Source organism: Ranitomeya variabilis, chromosome 3, assembly GCF_051348905.1.
Source record: "Ranitomeya variabilis isolate aRanVar5 chromosome 3, aRanVar5.hap1, whole genome shotgun sequence".
Lineage (NCBI taxonomy): Eukaryota > Metazoa > Chordata > Amphibia > Anura > Dendrobatidae > Ranitomeya > Ranitomeya variabilis.
Genome location: NC_135234.1, coordinates 160,848,022 through 160,865,330, shown reverse-complemented (window position 1 = coordinate 160,865,330; position 17,309 = coordinate 160,848,022). Strand labels below are relative to the sequence as shown.

At 43.2% G+C, this 17,309-nt stretch overlaps 1 protein-coding gene across 7 annotated transcripts in view; it reads left to right on the top strand.

Moving 5' to 3' along the window:
- The window catches only part of SYTL5 (synaptotagmin like 5), a 408,043-nt gene that overhangs the window by 377,467 nt on the left and 13,267 nt on the right, over positions 1-17,309 (top strand). For all 7 annotated transcript variants that reach the window (XM_077294785.1, XM_077294784.1, XM_077294786.1 and 4 more), the window contains 4 exons: positions 10,967-11,128; positions 12,976-13,087; positions 14,063-14,192; positions 16,314-16,522. In XM_077294785.1, coding sequence (XP_077150900.1) covers positions 10,967-11,128; positions 12,976-13,087; positions 14,063-14,192; positions 16,314-16,522 — 613 coding nt within the window. The remainder of the gene's footprint in view (positions 1-10,966; positions 11,129-12,975; positions 13,088-14,062; positions 14,193-16,313; positions 16,523-17,309) is intronic.

Below are 17,309 nucleotides of genomic sequence, written 5' to 3'. Positions count from 1 at the left end.
GGTCCTGTCCTGTCTCTGCCTTTCTGGGCACTGCAATACCCAGGCCTATATCTGTGTCCAGTTCTTGTATCCGTGTCTGTCCCTGTCTGTACTCTGGTCTATGTCCCTTCCTGTTGTTCCTTGCCTGTTTGCCTTTACCACTCTGCCATGCGTACCTTTGTGTTCACTCCTTCCTGCTCTGCTCAACCTCTGTGGCTCTGCGCCTCTCTGCTCTGCTTGCCACAACATGTGGTTCTGCACCTCCCTGCCCTGCTCACCACAACCTGTGGCTCTGCGCTTCTCTGCACTGCTCGCCACAGCCTGTGGCTCTGCGCCTCTCAGCTCTGCTTGCCGCAACCTTTGGCTCTGCGCCTTACTACTCTGCTCACTGCAACCTGCGGCCCTGCACGTCCCTGCTCTGCTTGCTGCAACCTGTGGCTCCTCGCCTTCCTGCTCTCGGCTCTGCTTCCAGCGGTTCTGCTCCATATGATAACATATGATGCTCCATACTCTGTATAATGGCCCCACATAGTGATCCATACAGTATACTGGCCCCACATAGTGCTCCATACAGTATACTGGCCACACATAGTGCTCCATATTGTATAATGGCCCCACATGATGCTGCATACTATATAATGGCCACTAGGGTTGAGCGAAACGGGTCAGCCATTTTCAGAAGTCGCCGACTTTTGGCAAAGTCGGGTTTCATGAAACCTGACCCGACCCCTGTGTGGGGTCGGCCATGAGGTCGGCGATCTTCTGAATCTGGTATCGGAATTCCGATACCGAGTTCCGATATGTTTGCGATATCGGGAATCTTTATCGGAATCCATATTTAAGTGTAAAATAAAGAATCAAAATAAAAAATATTGATATACTCACCCTCGGACACGCCCTGGTACTAACCGGCAGCATTCCTTCCTAAGAATGAGCGCGTGAATGACCTGCGGTGACGTCGCGGCTTGTGATTGGTCGCGTGAGCGGTCACATGGGCGGTCGCGACCAATCACAAGCCGCAACGTCATCTAAGGTCCTTCACGAGCTCATTCTTAGGAAGGAAGACTGCCGGAAAGAAGCAGGGCGCGTCCGAGGGTGAGTATATTCCTATTAGGTATATACTCACCCTCGGACGCGCCCTGCTTCTTTCCGGCAGCCTTCCTTCCCAAGAATGAGCTCGTGAAGGACCTTAGATGACGTTGCGGCTTGTGATTGGTCGCGACCGCCCATGTGACCGCTCACGCGACCAATCACAAGCCGCGACGTCACCACAGGTTATTCACGCGCTCATTCTTAGGAAGGAAGGCTGCCAGTTAGTACCAGGGCGCGTCCGAGGGTGAGTATATCAATATTTTTTATTTTGATTCTTTATTTTACACATTAATATGGATCCCAGGGCCTGAAGGAGAGTTTCCTCTCCTTCAGACCCTGGGAACCATAGTATCCCATTGCACTGCATTGGGTTTCGTGTTTCGGCCGACCCCGACTTTTTTATAGAATCGGCCGATTTCACTCGACCCGACTTTTGAGAAAGTCGGGTTTCGTGAAACCCGACCCGATCCTATAAAAATAAAAGTCGCTCAACCCTAATGGCCACATATGATGCTCCATACTGTTTAACGGCCACACAATGCTTCATATCATATAATGGCCCAACATGATGATGCATACAGTATAATGGCCACATATGATGCTACATACAATATAATGGTCCCACGTGATGCTGCATACAGTATAATAGTACCACATGATGATGCATACAGTATAATGGCCCCATATACTACTCCATACTGTATAATGGCCTCACATTAAAAAAAAAGCTACTTACCTCTGCCCGTTCCAACACTGATCTGATCTCTTCATATATCAGTCCTACCTGTGGGCACGTGCGCCATCTCGGCAATAGTGCCGCCGCAACTCTCCTCAACCCGCACGCCATTCCCATCCTCAGCAAGTGCGCAGACTGATGGAATGGTGCGCGGTGTGATGGGAGAGTTAGGAGCAGAGGAGAGTGGCCGCGGTGCCAGCACTAGTGATGAGGGTCTGGGAGATTACAAATGGGCTGACAGTGGTGGCAGCGCTAGTTTTGAGGAGATGTCGCACGTGCCCCTGGGAGGGCTCTGCTTTTCCCCCTTCTGGCACGCCTGCCATAGGTTCGCTACCACTGTACTGTACTATGTGCACATATATAGTGTTACATGCACTGAGCACTGACCAGGCTGCAGGACCTCACATTATAATGTATATCTGATATATAATGCAGGACGTCCTGGAGCCGGGCTCAGGGTCAGACAGTGCAGTTGAGGATCACTCTGAGTTATTGCTGCAGCTTGAGCTTACATACAGATCGGGTGATGCTTGAGCCGATTACCCCACTGACAGCGTGAACTTATCTGTATGTACGTTTAAGATGGTGCAATTAATCTCACAGTGCAGATAGAGCAGAAAGCAAACACAGCCGGAATCAGATGAAGCCCAGTCCTCCCAAACCTCCTGCCCCGGCCCCCTGGCTCTCTGCTGACTTCATCTCTCCTCTCCTGCAGAGTGAAACAGTCATGCAGATTACGTCAGATCAGCAGATACAGCCTGCAGTGTCTGCAATAAGGGGATGGCGGCCGGCACTTGTGCCGGCTCCGATCTACTGCAGCAGCAGAAAGCCGGGCCCCTGGCAGTATGCCCCTGCCTGCAAGGACCCCCCTCCACCTCCAGGCCACGGTGCAGCTGTACCGGTTGAACCGGCGGTAGGTCCTGTCATGATCTCAATGGCAAGAGAACATAGCATCAGCATATATAGGAACTAGCTCTTGGAAGATGGGAACTGAGCTGACCATGAACTAAACCTAACGCACAACTAGCAGTGGCCGGGTAGCATGCCTACGTTGATTCTAGATGCCCAGCACCAGCCGGAGGACTAAATAATGCTAGCAGAGGAAAATATTAGTCCTAGCTCACCTCTAGAGAAATACCCCGAAAGGAGACAGAGGCCCCCCACATGTATTGGCGGTGAGTTAAGATGAAATAACAAACGTAGTATGAAAATAGGTTTAGCAAATTTGAGTTCCACTTACTACATAGCAGAAGACAGAAAGGACACTTTCATGGTCAGCTGAAAACCCTATCAAAACACCATCCAGAAATTACTTTAAGACTCTGGCCTTAACTCATAACACCAGAGTGGCAATTCCTGTTCACAAGAGCTTTCCAGACACAGTAACGAAACTACAGCTGTGAACTGGAACAAAAATGCAAAAACAAACATGGACAAGAGCCCAACTTATCTAGTAGTTGTCTAGGAGCAGGAACAAGCACAGAGAGGCTTCTGATAACATTGTTGACCGGCAAGCAACTAACAGAGAAGCAAGGTTATATAGCGACTCCCACATCTTGATGGGAACAGGTGAACAGAGAAGATGAAGACACCAGTTCAATTCCACCAGTAGCCACCGGGGGAGCCCAGAATCCAAATTCACAACAGTACCCCCCCCTCAAGGAGGGGGCACCGAACCCTCACCAGAACCACCAGGGCGATCAGGATGGGCCCTATGAAAGGCACGAACCAGATCAGAGGCATGAACATCAGATGCATTCACCCAAGAATTATCCTCCTGGCCGTATCCCTTCCACTTGACCAGATACTGGAGTCTCCGTCTGGAAACACGGGAGTCTAAGATTTTCTCCACAACGTACTCCAACTCACCCTCAACCAACACCGGAGCAGGAGGCTCAACGGAAGGCACAACCGGTACCTCATACCTGCGCAATAATGACCGATGAAAAACGTTATGAATAGAAAAGGATGCAGGGAGGTCCAAACGGAAGGAAACAGGGTTAAGGATCTCCAATATCTTATACGGGCCGATGAACCGAGGCTTAAACTTAGGAGAAGAGACCCTCATAGGGACAAAACGAGAAGACAACCACACCAAATCCCCAACACAAAGCCGAGGACCAACACGACGGTGGCGGTTGGCAAAAAGCTGAGTCTTCTCCTGGGACAACCTCAAATTGTCCACCACCTGCCCCCAGATCTGATGCAATCTCTCCACCACAGCATCCACTCCAGGACAATCCGAAGATTCCACCTGACCAGAGGAAAATCGAGGATGAAACCCCGAATTACAGAAAAACGGGGACACCAAAGTGGCAGAGCTGGCCCGATTATTGAGAGCGAACTCCGCCAATGGCAAAAAAACAACCCAATCATCCTGGTCAGCAGACACAAAACACCTCAGATATGTCTCCAGGGTCTGATTAGTCCGCTCGGTCTGGCCATTCGTCTGAGGATGGAAAGCGGACGAAAAAGATAAATCTATGCCCATCCTAGCACAGAATGCCCGCCAAAATCTAGACACGAATTGGGTCCCTCTGTCAGAAATGATATTCTCAGGAATACCATGCAAACGAACAACATTTTGAAAAAACAGAGGAACCAACTCGGAAGAAGAAGGCAACTTGGGCAGAGGAACCAAATGGACCATCTTAGAGAAACGGTCACACACCACCCAGATGACAGACATCTTCTGAGAAACAGGCAGATCTGAAATAAAATCCATCGAGATGTGCGTCCAAGGCCTCTTAGGAATAGGCAAGGGCAACAATAATCCACTAGCCCGAGAACAACAAGGCTTGGCCCGAGCACAAACGTCACAAGACTGCACAAAGCCTCGTACATCTCGTGACAGGGAAGGCCACCAGAAGGACCTTGCCACCAAATCCCTGGTACCAAAAATGCCAGGATGACCTGCCAACGCAGAAGAATGAACCTCAGAGATGACTCTACTGGTCCAATCATCAGGAACAAACAGTTTATCAGGTGGGCAACGATCCGGTCTATCCGCCTGAAACTCCTGCAAGGCCCGCCGCAGGTCTGGAGAAACGGCTGACAATACCACTCCATCCTTAAGGATACCTGTGGGCTCAGAGTTACCAGGCGAGTCAGGCTCAAAACTCCTAGAAAGGGCATCCGCCTTAACATTCTTAGAACCCGGTAGGTATGACACCACAAAATTAAACCGAGAGAAAAATAATGACCAGCGCGCCTGTCTAGGATTCAGGCGCCTGGCGGTCTCCAGATAAATCAAATTTTTGTGGTCAGTCAATACCACCACCTGATGTCTGGCCCCCTCCAGCCAATGGCGCCACTCCTCAAAAGCCCACTTCATGGCCAAAAGCTCCCGATTCCCAACATCATAATTCCGCTCAGCGGGCGAAAATTTACGGGAAAAGAAGGCACAAGGCCTCATCACGGAGCAGTCAGAACTTTTCTGCGACAACACTGCCCCAGCTCCGATCTCAGAAGCGTCGACCTCAACCTGAAAAGGTAGAGCAACATCAGGCTGACGCAACACAGGGGCAGAGGAAAAACGGCGCTTAAGCTCCCGAAAGGCCTCCACAGCATCAGGGGACCAATCAGCAACATCAGCACCCTTCTTAGTCAAATCGGTCAATGGCTTAGCAATATCCGAAAAACCAGCAATAAATCGACGATAAAAGTTAGCAAAGCCCAAAAATTTCTGAAGACTCTTAAGAGAAGAGGGCTGCGTCCAATCACAAATAGCTTGAACCTTGACAGGATCCATTTCAATGGAAGAGGGAGAAAAAATATATCCCAAAAAGGAAATCCTCTGTACCCCAAAAACACACTTAGAACCCTTCACACACAAAGAATTAGACCGCAAAACCTGAAAAACCCTCCTGACTTGTTGGACATGAGAGTCCCAGTCATTCGAAAAAATCAGAATATCATCCAGATACACAATCATAAATTTATCCAAATAATCGCGAAAAATATCATGCATAAAGGACTGGAAAACTGACGGAGCATTTGAAAGACCAAAAGGCATCACTAAATACTCAAAGTGGCCCTCGGGCGTATTAAATGCGGTTTTCCACTCATCCCCCTGCCTGATTCGCACCAAATTATACGCCCCACGAAGGTCAATCTTAGAGAACCACTTGGCCCCCTTTATGCGAGCAAACAAATCAGTCAGCAACGGCAATGGGTATTGGTATTTAACAGTGATTTTATTCAAAAGCCGATAATCAATACATGGTCTCAAAGAGCCGTCTTTTTTTGACACAAAGAAAAAACCGGCTCCTAAGGGAGATGACGATGGACGAATATGTCCCTTTTCCAAGGACTCCTTTATATATTCTCGCATAGCAGCATGTTCAGGCACAGACAGATTAAATAAACGACCCTTTGGGTATTTACTACCCGGGATTAAATCTATGGCACAATCGCACTCTCGGTGCGGAGGTAACGAACCAAGCTTGGATTCTTCAAAGACGTCACGATAGTCAGACAGGAACTCAGGAATTTCAGAGGGAATAGATGATGAAATGGAAACCATAGGTACATCCCCATGAGCCCCCTTACATCCCCAGCTCAACACAGACATAGCTCTCCAGTCGAGGACTGGGTTGTGAGATTGCAGCCAAGGCAATCCTAGCACCAAATCATCATGTAGATTATACAGCACCAGAAAGCGAATAATCTCCTGGTGATCCGGATTAATACACATAGTTACTTGTGTCCAGTATTGTGGTTTATTATTAGCCAATGGGGTGGAGTCAATCCCCTTCAGAGGAATAGAAGTCTCCAAAGGCTCTAAATCATACCCACAGCGTTTGGCAAAGGACCAATCCATAAGACTCAAAGCGGCGCCAGAGTCGACATAGGCGTCCGTGGTAATAGATGACAAAGAGCAAATCAGGGTTACAGATAGAATAAACTTAGACGGTAAGGTGCAAATGGAAACAGATTTATCAAGCTTTTTAGTGCGCTTAGAGCATGCTGATATAACATGAGTAGAATCACCACAATAGAAACACAACCCATTTTTCCGTCTAAAATTCTGCCGCTCGCTTCGGGACAGAATTCTATCACACTGCATACTCTCTGGCGACTTCTCAGTGGACACCGCCAGATGGTGCACTGGTTTGCGCTCCCGCAAACGCCTATCAATCTGAATAGCCATTGTCATGGACTCATTCAGACCCGCAGGCACAGGGAACCCCACCATAACATCCTTAATGGCATCAGAGAGACCCTCTCTGAAAGTCGCCGCCAGGGCGCACTCATTCCACTGAGTAAGCACAGACCATTTACGGAATCTTTGGCAGTAAATTTCCGCTTCATCTTGCCCCTGAGATAGGGACATCAAAGTTTTTTCTGCCTGAAGCTCTAAATGAGGTTCGTCATAAAGCAACCCCAAGGCCAGAAAAAACGCATCCACATTGAGCAACGCAGGATCCCCTGGTGTCAATGAAAAAGCCCAGTCTTGAGGGTCGCCCCGGAGCAAGGAAATCACAATCCTGACCTGCTGTGCAGGGTCTCCGGCAGAGCGAAATTTCAAGGACAAAAATAATTTGCAATTATTTCGAAAATTCTGAAACCCAGATCTATTCCCCGAGAAAAATTCCGGCAAAGGAATTCTCGGCTCAGATACAGGTGCATGACAAACAAAGTCTTGCAAATTTTGTACCTTCGTGGCGAGATTATTCAAACCTGCAGTTACACTCTGAAGATCCATTACAAACAGGTGGACACAGAGCCATTCAAAGATTAGGAGAGAAAAAAAAAAAAAAAAATTTCAGCAGACTTCTTATTTCTCTCCTTTCTCAGCCAAGGATTTTAACCCTTTAGTGGGCCGGTCAAACTGTCATGATCTCAATGGCAAGAGAACATAGCATCAGCATATATAGGAACTAGCTCTTGGAAGATGGGAACTGAGCTGACCATGAACTAAACCTAACGCACAACTAGCAGTGGCCGGGTAGCATGCCTACGTTGATTCTAGATGCCCAGCACCAGCCGGAGGACTAAATAATGCTAGCAGAGGAAAATATTAGTCCTAGCTCACCTCTAGAGAAATACCCCGAAAGGAGACAGAGGCCCCCCACATGTATTGGCGGTGAGTTAAGATGAAATAACAAACGTAGTATGAAAATAGGTTTAGCAAATTTGAGGTCCACTTACTACATAGCAGAAGACAGAAAGGACACTTTCATGGTCAGCTGAAAACCCTATCAAAACACCATCCAGAAATTACTTTAAGACTCTGGCCTTAACTCATAACACCAGAGTGGCAATTCCTGTTCACAAGAGCTTTCCAGACACAGTAACGAAACTACAGCTGTGAACTGGAACAAAAATGCAAAAACAAACATGGACAAGAGCCCAACTTATCTAGTAGTTGTCTAGGAGCAGGAACAAGCACAGAGAGGCTTCTGATAACATTGTTGACCGGCAAGCAACTAACAGAGAAGCAAGGTTATATAGCGACTCCCACATCTTGATGGGAACAGGTGAACAGAGAAGATGAAGACACCAGTTCAATTCCACCAGTAGCCACCGGGGGAGCCCAGAATCCAAATTCACAACAAGGTCCGCTCCTGAGGTGGATCCCACAAGTGGTTTATGTGTTGGTATTACGTACCTGTCCCACGAGTTAATTTTTTTTTAATACATGACAATTTTCTTTTTTACTTAGAAGCTACAGACTGACATTGCAAGCTGCTATTTAGTCTGTAATCTTCAATTAAACCAAGATCCTTTTCTGCAAGTGTCTCTCTTAATTCCATGTGGATGCTCAAACATTGAGTTTGTCCAAGTCAGTTTGTAAATTATAAACATCCTCTATAGACTGTATGTCTTCTATCCTGTGCTCTTTCGGTAAAAATATCCCCCATTTTGGACCGCTTGCAGTTGTCCAACATTCTGTGCCCCTTCCAGGAAGAATGTGCCCAATTCTGGGCCCCTTTCAATAATAGTATCCAACATCCTGGTCTCCTTCCTGGTATAATGTTCTCCATCCTGTCCCCCTTCCTGTTATAATATCCCACATCCCAGACCCATCCTGTCATAATATCTCTATCCTGGCCCATTTCTTTTATAAATCCAGAACCCCATTCCAGTAATTTGGCATCATTACAATCTATGGCCCTGTTGCAACTTACTGTACATGCGAACCCTGTCTTGCCGGGGGTTCAGACGTATGCACTGATGATATCCCATAAACACAATGTGGCAGCACCCTTAATATAAAAAACTCTTCTCATCTGCAGAAATGGCTAAGTGTTAGCTCTTCTGAGCCCTACATCTACACTGTTACTGTCACTTTCCCAACACAAGTGCATAGAGAGGAATTAATCACACATTAAACAACTGCAGCAAACATCAAGATATGGAAAATGCAGCAATATACAGGGTTGGCCATTTATATGGATACACCTAAATAAAATGGGAATGGTTGGTGATATCATCTTCCTGTTTGTGACACATTAGTATATGGGAGGGGGAAACGTTTCAAGATGGGTGGTGACCATGGTGGCCATTTTGAAGTTGGTCATTTTGGATCCAACTTTATTTTTTCCAATGAGAAGAGGGTCATGTGACATCAAACTTATTGAGAATTTCACAAGGAAAACAATGGTGTGCTAGGTTTTAACGTAACTTTATTCTTTCATGAGTTATTTACAAGTTTATAATCACATAAAATGTGTTCAAAGTGCTGCCCATTGTGTTGGATTGTCAATGCAACCCTCTTCTCCCACTCTTGACACACTGATAGCAACACTGCAGAAGAAATGCTAGTTTAAAGGGGTAAGATTTCTTATAGGAATGCTCGGACCTGACACCCATAACGTGGTGGTGCACCATCTTGCTGGAAAAGCTCAGGGAACGTGCCATCTTCAGTGCATAAAGAGGGCAACACATCATCATGTAGCAATTTCAGATATCCAGTGGCATTGAGGTTTCCATTGATGAAGAATGGCCCCTCTATCTTTGTACCCCGTATACCACACCATACCATCAATTATGGGTCTCAGGTCCGGACACTCCTACATGAACAGTTTCCTGGAAAGTGGATTGGTCATCGTGGGCCAGTTGAATGGCCACCAAGGTCTCCCGATCTGACCCCCTTAGACTTATCTTTGGGGTCATCTGAAGGCAATTGTCTATTCTGTGAAGATTTGAGATGTGCAGCATCTGAAACAATGGATACTGGAAGCCTGTGGTAGCATTTCTTCTGTGGTGTTATCAATGTGTCAAGAGTGGGAGAAGAGGGTTGCATTGACAATCCAACACAATGGGTAGCACTTTGAACATATTTTATAAGTGGTCATAAACTTGTAAATAACTCATGAAAGATTAAAGTTACGTTACAACCAAGCACACCACTGTTTTTTTTGTGAAATTCTCAATAAGTTTGATGTGTCACATGACCCTCTTCCCATTGAAAAAAATAAAGTTGGATCCAAAATGGCCGACTTCAAAATGGCCGCCATGGACACCACCCATCTTGAAAAGTTTCCCCCTCCTATATACTAATGTGCCACAAACAGGAAGTTGATATCACCAACCATTCCCATTTTATTTAGGTGTATCCATATAAATGGCCCACCCTGTACAGTAACATAAATCAGCACTATTAGGTCTTTAGGAGGGTGTTTCTTCCCTCTCCACACTCATACAAAGGCAGGGTTAAAAGTATTGTCTAGTAGAAAATAAATGCTCCACACAGTGGAACATGGAGGTCCAGAATTAGCAGGGACCCAGTGACCGAGGGACCCAGAAATAGCAGGAACCATATGTAACTTTTACTTCTGCATCCAACTATACTTATTTCCCTAATTGTATCAATGCCTGGACAGTGTGAAACATGGTATAAGTGATCAAAATGTTAATTTATCCATTTGGGAGTGTTAGAGACAGCAGACTCTTCACTCAATTCAGTTTCTCATTTTTGGATATTCATTTTAATATTAATGTATCAAAATTGCTAAACTTTGCAAAAATCTAAATTGATTTATTCTGGATGGTGGACTACCACTGATGCATTAAAGTCATTTTATCTTACATGGATGTAATATTATGTTTTTCTTTCATGTAAGTTGTTTGGCAAATGTGAAAATATGAGAAAATATCATATCACATTTCTTCTCCCCACAACAATTTTTTTTCTTTTCTTCTCCATTTCAGTATGTAATCAGTCATACTCAGTTAGAAACCAGAACTTTACAACTGTCGGTCTGGCATAATGACCGGTTTGGGCGTAACAGTTTCTTGGGAGAAGTGAATATTCCCCTTGATACATGGAATTTTGAAAATCAAGAAGATGAATGTTTTACTTTGCAACCCAAGGTGAGTGATGTATTTCATTTTACAATTGATGTATTTCATTTTACAATAGGTATATAGTCTATGCTGTTATGCCGTTAGTGTGGGTGTAAGTGTGTATGTAGCTTTGATCCTACGGCCTGCCTTAATCATGGATTCCTTTTCTGCTGAGTTGGCCCCACGCCACAACATCAACACAAAGCTGGACCTACTAATCAGAAGATTTCTCACGTGGTCTAGTGGTGTGTTTCATGCATGTACATTGACATGTACCCATCATAGTCAATGGGGTTGCTCACATACTTGTCTTTCTGTAACATCGACCCAAAAAAAAACAAATCCCCAGACGTCTGTCTTTGATCAACACATTCAGATTTATGAGTGTGAGAAACATTTGGACAGTACTCTGATGGCATCATAGTTGCATCCTAGTTCTGTTTTTCACTGACTGCTACGAGAAGATTGAGAAGCCTCCACGTTTTTTTCAGTTTTTGCATATGAGAAAAAGACACTCTGACCAAATACTATTACAAATATGATGCAGCAAAATGATGGCATTCAGTTCTTTTTTATATGTAAGAAACACGACGGACGTCTTAATAAGGCAATTGGCTTTATGGATAACAGAAAACATAAGGTTTTTTTTTTGCCAAGTCCTTATTTTGCTCAAAATGTTTTTCTTCACAATTAATGATTGATCCTTCCAGTTGCAAAACTAACTTCATATTCATATTTTTCTACATATTAAAAATAGAACTCTTTAGATAAGGCGGCAGACATGCCACCACCTGCTCTAGGTTTAATTATAGAGAAGTCAATCTGTGGAATATTTGCATTGAATGTGAAATAATATAGGAGATATATGAAATCTCCTGACAGGTATTGCCAGATGGGCTGGAATAATTTGCTCCTATTTACATCTTGCTTTATATAAATATATTGCAGTTAATACCTATGTTTTATAGGTGCTCCTGAAAGCAAATAATTTTTCTGCTTCACCATGTTTCTTTATGTATTGTTTGCCAATGTTTCTTTGAGCTATAAGTGAATGCACTTCTGTTTTGTAGGTCCCTTGACTTATATAATAGGGAATTACTAAACATGCATAACCTTCTCTAAAATTTCCAAACCAGAGTTGTATTTTTAATGAGACAAACAGACATTGGGGCTCCAAAGTGCCTGATTGGTGAGATGGATGTGGAGCACTATCCCTAAACCATTATAAACATAACATAAAGTCATTTGGAAAGTTTTGGGGCTTTCCCATTGCTGATCAGCAAGGATGTCAAAACTGCGTTCAGGTGTAAGACATACCAGTCCTTTACAATTTACCTCTAGAGTCTTATAGAAGTAAAAAAATACATATCAACTCAACTCCTCTACTGATTGGGAGAGGGTAGTTAGGAAGTGGTATTGCTCTACATCTTGAAAAATGCAGTACGAAGAAGCATCAATAAATGAATTTATACATTGAATATACTGACAATTCTTATTGCTTGTCAATGATCAAATTGGATGTGGATGCACATGGAGGCAATCTTTCATATATTGTTTTACAACTGTAGACAGTGACCTAACTTGAAGCTAGTGGGTCATAATGTGGAATCTTAAACAGGGCATTCAACTTTCTAGGGTCTTTAAAAGGATTGGCCTTCATCCATGTGTCGAAAGGATTTTTGGGCTCCAATTGTACTTTTAACAACTCTTAGTTTAAAAGTTATATACTATGATTTTAAGCTTGACTTACATCAGTATTATGCTTTCTTTTGGTGTTCTCAACAACAGAAAACATTGTTGTGTTTATACATATCTTATTTCTATTTTAAAAATGTAAATGATAAGTGCAAAGTATATTTTTTTCTTTTTTTAAGATGGATTCGACATCAGAAGTTACTCTGCAATATAAAGGAGAAATTATAATTGGCTTACATTATATTCCTCCCGAAAAGAACTTGACTCTTCCATTGGAACCACTATCAACGGGTAAAGTCTAGAAAACTATTATATAGGATACATGTAAAGGAATTTTCTTTGCAAGTCTAAGCCCCTTATGCTGAAAAAATAATTAAATTCAAGAGATTATAAGACTGAAAAAATTTAGAAAAATCCGCTAACAGCAAAGCTGTAGCAAAAACAACAAAAAAGATGACAAAGATTACAATTCAGGAAAAACACCGTCGGCATATCCCTGAAGCGTCTTCAGTCTCAAGAACAATGCCATTACACCATCATCTATAAGATGCAGTGTGCACATACTCTTATGCGGTTTTCGAAGAATCGAACCAGAAGTGGATTTAAATAAAACAGGAACAATACTCTCTTTTTATGCTTTATTTCTCTTTGTGATCGACACTTGATTTTGGTTTGAAATTTACCTGAACAAAACCTGACTAGGTGGCCTGACCCTCAGTATAAGGCCACACAGTGCAGTTTTGATGCAGTTCTTGCATAAACAAAACTGGTTTTGAAATATTGTGTTTTACATGTGTGAGCCAAATTTAATCGATAGTAGAAAAGAGAATTACGACCATTATGTCTGAAAAGAGCCTGCCCAGTACCTTCCCCGACTGGCTGTGACTATTTTACTGTTGCTCTATTCTTTTTAAAATTATTTCAATACATTTTCACCATTTTATATGGGATTTCCGAAGCTGGATTTTCTCTTTTCTACTATCGATTGGTCTTCATGCAGCACTGCTGGTTTCCTGTGCTCCCGACTCCTTAATGGATGAGATGACATAATTTTCCTTTTTTAATCAGCCAAATTTAATAGACCAGTATGATTAAACTGGACTACTATTGGTAATGATCCTGCTAAACAATATGCAGTCAAGAAACCCAAAACCATGCTTATTTATGCAAAGGCAGCTTCTTATAGGAATTATCAGCTCTTTACATTTTTGGCTCATAAACTACAATCTAAATATCTTTCTAAATTATAATTTTCCAACTTAACAGGAAAGAAAAGTTTCAGACGGTCAAAGAAAGTTCCTATGCCGACAGGGGGAATACTTGAAGTACTTGTTAAGGAGGCCAAAAATTTAACTGCTGTGAAATCAGGGGGAACTTCAGACACATTTGTTAAAGGGTAAGATTTCTGTCCAGATGGATATGTCCAAAGTATGCAACCTGTGGCTCTGACTACTGTGAGCAACTTGCTGAAAGTTTTAGTATCATAAAACCTAGAAAGTCACAACTTGCACACCACTTCTCTACTCCTTTGGTCACGGTCTTATAACAGATAATGTAGTTTTAATATACTCCCATCAACATGATTTAGATGGCTTGTATTCATATTATTTTTTACTTGCAAATTGTTATTGTTTAATGTTATTTATCAGTGTTGTTATTCTATTATGAAGTCATATTGACAACTGTGGCTGTAAAATCCACATATGAAAAAAAACAAAGTTTTTTGGAAAATCTTCTTAGCCTAGGTGCACTACACATTTAGTCTGTGGACTACAGCTACAGTATACATCAGGATCTTTTCCCAATGTATACTCTAACATTCACATACAGTGGGGGAAAAAAGTATTTAGTCAGCCACCAATTGTGCAAGTTCTCCCACTTAAAAAGATGAGAGAGGCCTGTAATTGACATCATAGGTAGACCACAACTATGAGAGTCAAAATGAGAAAACAAATCCAGAAAATCACCTTGTCTGATTTGGCAAGATTTATTTTGCAAATTATGGTGGAAAATAAGTATTTGGTCATTTCCAAAAGTTCATCTCAATATTTTGTTATATATCCTTTGTTGGCAATGACAGAGGTCAAACATTTTCTGTAAGTCTTCACAAGGTTGGCACACACTGTTGGTGGTATGTTGGCCCATTCCTCCATGCAGATATCCTCTAGAGCAGTGATATTTTGGGCCTGTCACTGGGCAACACAGTCTTTCAACTCCCTCCAAAGGTTTTCTATGGGGTTGAGATCTGGAGACTGGCTAGGCCACTACAGGACCTTCATATGCTTCTTACAAAGCCACTCCTTCGTTGCCCTGGTGGTGTTCTTGAGATCATTATCATGCTGAAAGACCCATCCACGTTTCATCTTGAATGCTCTTGCTGATCGAAGGAGGTTTACACTCAGTCCCCACTGTAGGCCCTCATTCCCCACATGGAGACCAAAAATGTGTTCTTTCGAGTCTCCATTTGGCCAGTTTGTGCTTGCATAATGTTTTTTACCTGTATAGGAAAGTGCAGCAAAATGTGCTTCCCTATACAGGAGGACATTGCAAACAAACACATACCAAGTGGTATGCGTTTCTTTGCAACAGATCCCTATGGTGGTCGGATACATCGGAATCCATTTTGACTGTGCCTAACATTCGGTGCATACCTCCTGACCGTATGCACCCAACAATGGCCACAAATGTAGTACGTCGTCTCAAACCGTTTTCTTTTCAAAGATACATCAAATCCCATTAATAAATATATTTACTTATGGATTTTACACATGTTTTTCAGTGTGGTAAAACCTACAACTCTCTGCTGTAACATTACCAACCCCCTTCTAAAATTTCAGGCATTTCTTTGACTGAATTTACACAGTTGTGTTTCAAATGGACAGCACACACATGCAATATGGATGGCATCCATATGCTATCCGGTGACATTATGGACACCATCATTGAAAAGGTTGAGTTCAGTCTACAAGTCAGACCAAACACAGATATGACTATATTTCTATTATTTTGTGTGAACAGAGCCAAATAATGCAATATGCCATTGTACTATCCATTAAAAATCAGATGGCACATGCGCGATAAATACTAAAGTGTGAATGAGGCTATGTATTGAATCAAGTCCTGCTCTTCCTCTCCCTACAGTGGAAGGTCACAGAGTGTATGAATAGCATAACTAGTGTCTTGTTGTTATTATAGCTATACGGTACATGTGTGTTTCACAATCCAAGCGTTGTATGGACCACGATGTATGGACTGGCCGGGGGTCTCCTGATCCAAACGTAACAGCCTTATATTCATGTACAAGGCTGTTGAGTTCAGTTCAAGAGATCTTCTGCTATTCTGTGCATCATGGTACACAAATGTGTGAAATTGGCCAAAAACCATATTATACCACTAAATGTCCACATCTCTATGAGTCTTATGGGTTAAAATGAATTCAATATGTTACTTCCCGTTTGTTGTGATGTGTATTTTGATTTTGTGATAGAAATATAAGGAGCTAAGTTTATTTCCTCAGATATCTGCTACCAGATAACAACAAATCCACTAAGCACAAAACTCCCATAATTAAAAAGTCTGTGAACCCTCAATGGAACCATACCTTCTCCTTCACCAGCCTTCAGCCCAGTGATCTACAGAATGTCTGCCTGGAGCTTTCAGTGTGGGATAAGGAATCCTTATCAAGCAACATATTTTTGGGTGGAGTTTGTCTAGGCTGTGGCAGTGGTAAGTACTAACTCACTAGTTCTAGTGCTCTCTATGGGCTCCTTCAGACGTCAGTTGTTCTCGTGTGAGTGCGATCCTAGTTTTTCACAGATAGAACTTGTACCTGTGATAGTCTATAGGGTAATTTACATGTCAGATTTTTTTTCCGTCGACCAAGTGGTCCACATAAAAGCATGGAGACTTGTACAATATTGATCTCAGTGTTGGATCAAACTCGCCAATGCAAGTATAAGGCCATGTGCACACGTTCAGTATTTTTCGCATTTTGTTCGTGTTTTTTCACTATAAAAACATGATAAAAACGCGAAAAAAAAGCTTACATATGCCTCCCATTATTTTAAGTGTATTCCACATTTCTTGTGCAAATGTTGCATTTTTTTCCGCGAAAAAATCGCATCACGGAAAAAAAAGCAACATGTTCATTAAATTTGCGGAAATGCGGGGATTCCGCACACCTAGGAGTGCATTGATCTGCTTACTTCCCGCACGGGGCTGTGCACACCATGCGGGAAGTAAGCGGATCATGTGTGGTTGGTACCCAGGGTGGAGGAGAGGAGAGGAGACTCTCCTCCACGGACTGGGCACCATATAATTGGTAAAAAAAATAATTAAAATAAAAAATAGTCATATACTCACCGTCGATGTCCCCCGGAGTCTTCCCGTCTCTCAGCGGCGCATGCTGCCGCTTCCGTTCCTATAGCTGGTGTGTGTGAAGGACCTGCGATGACGTCGAGGTCACATGACCGCGATGACGTCGCGGTCACGTGACCGCGACGTCATCGAAGGT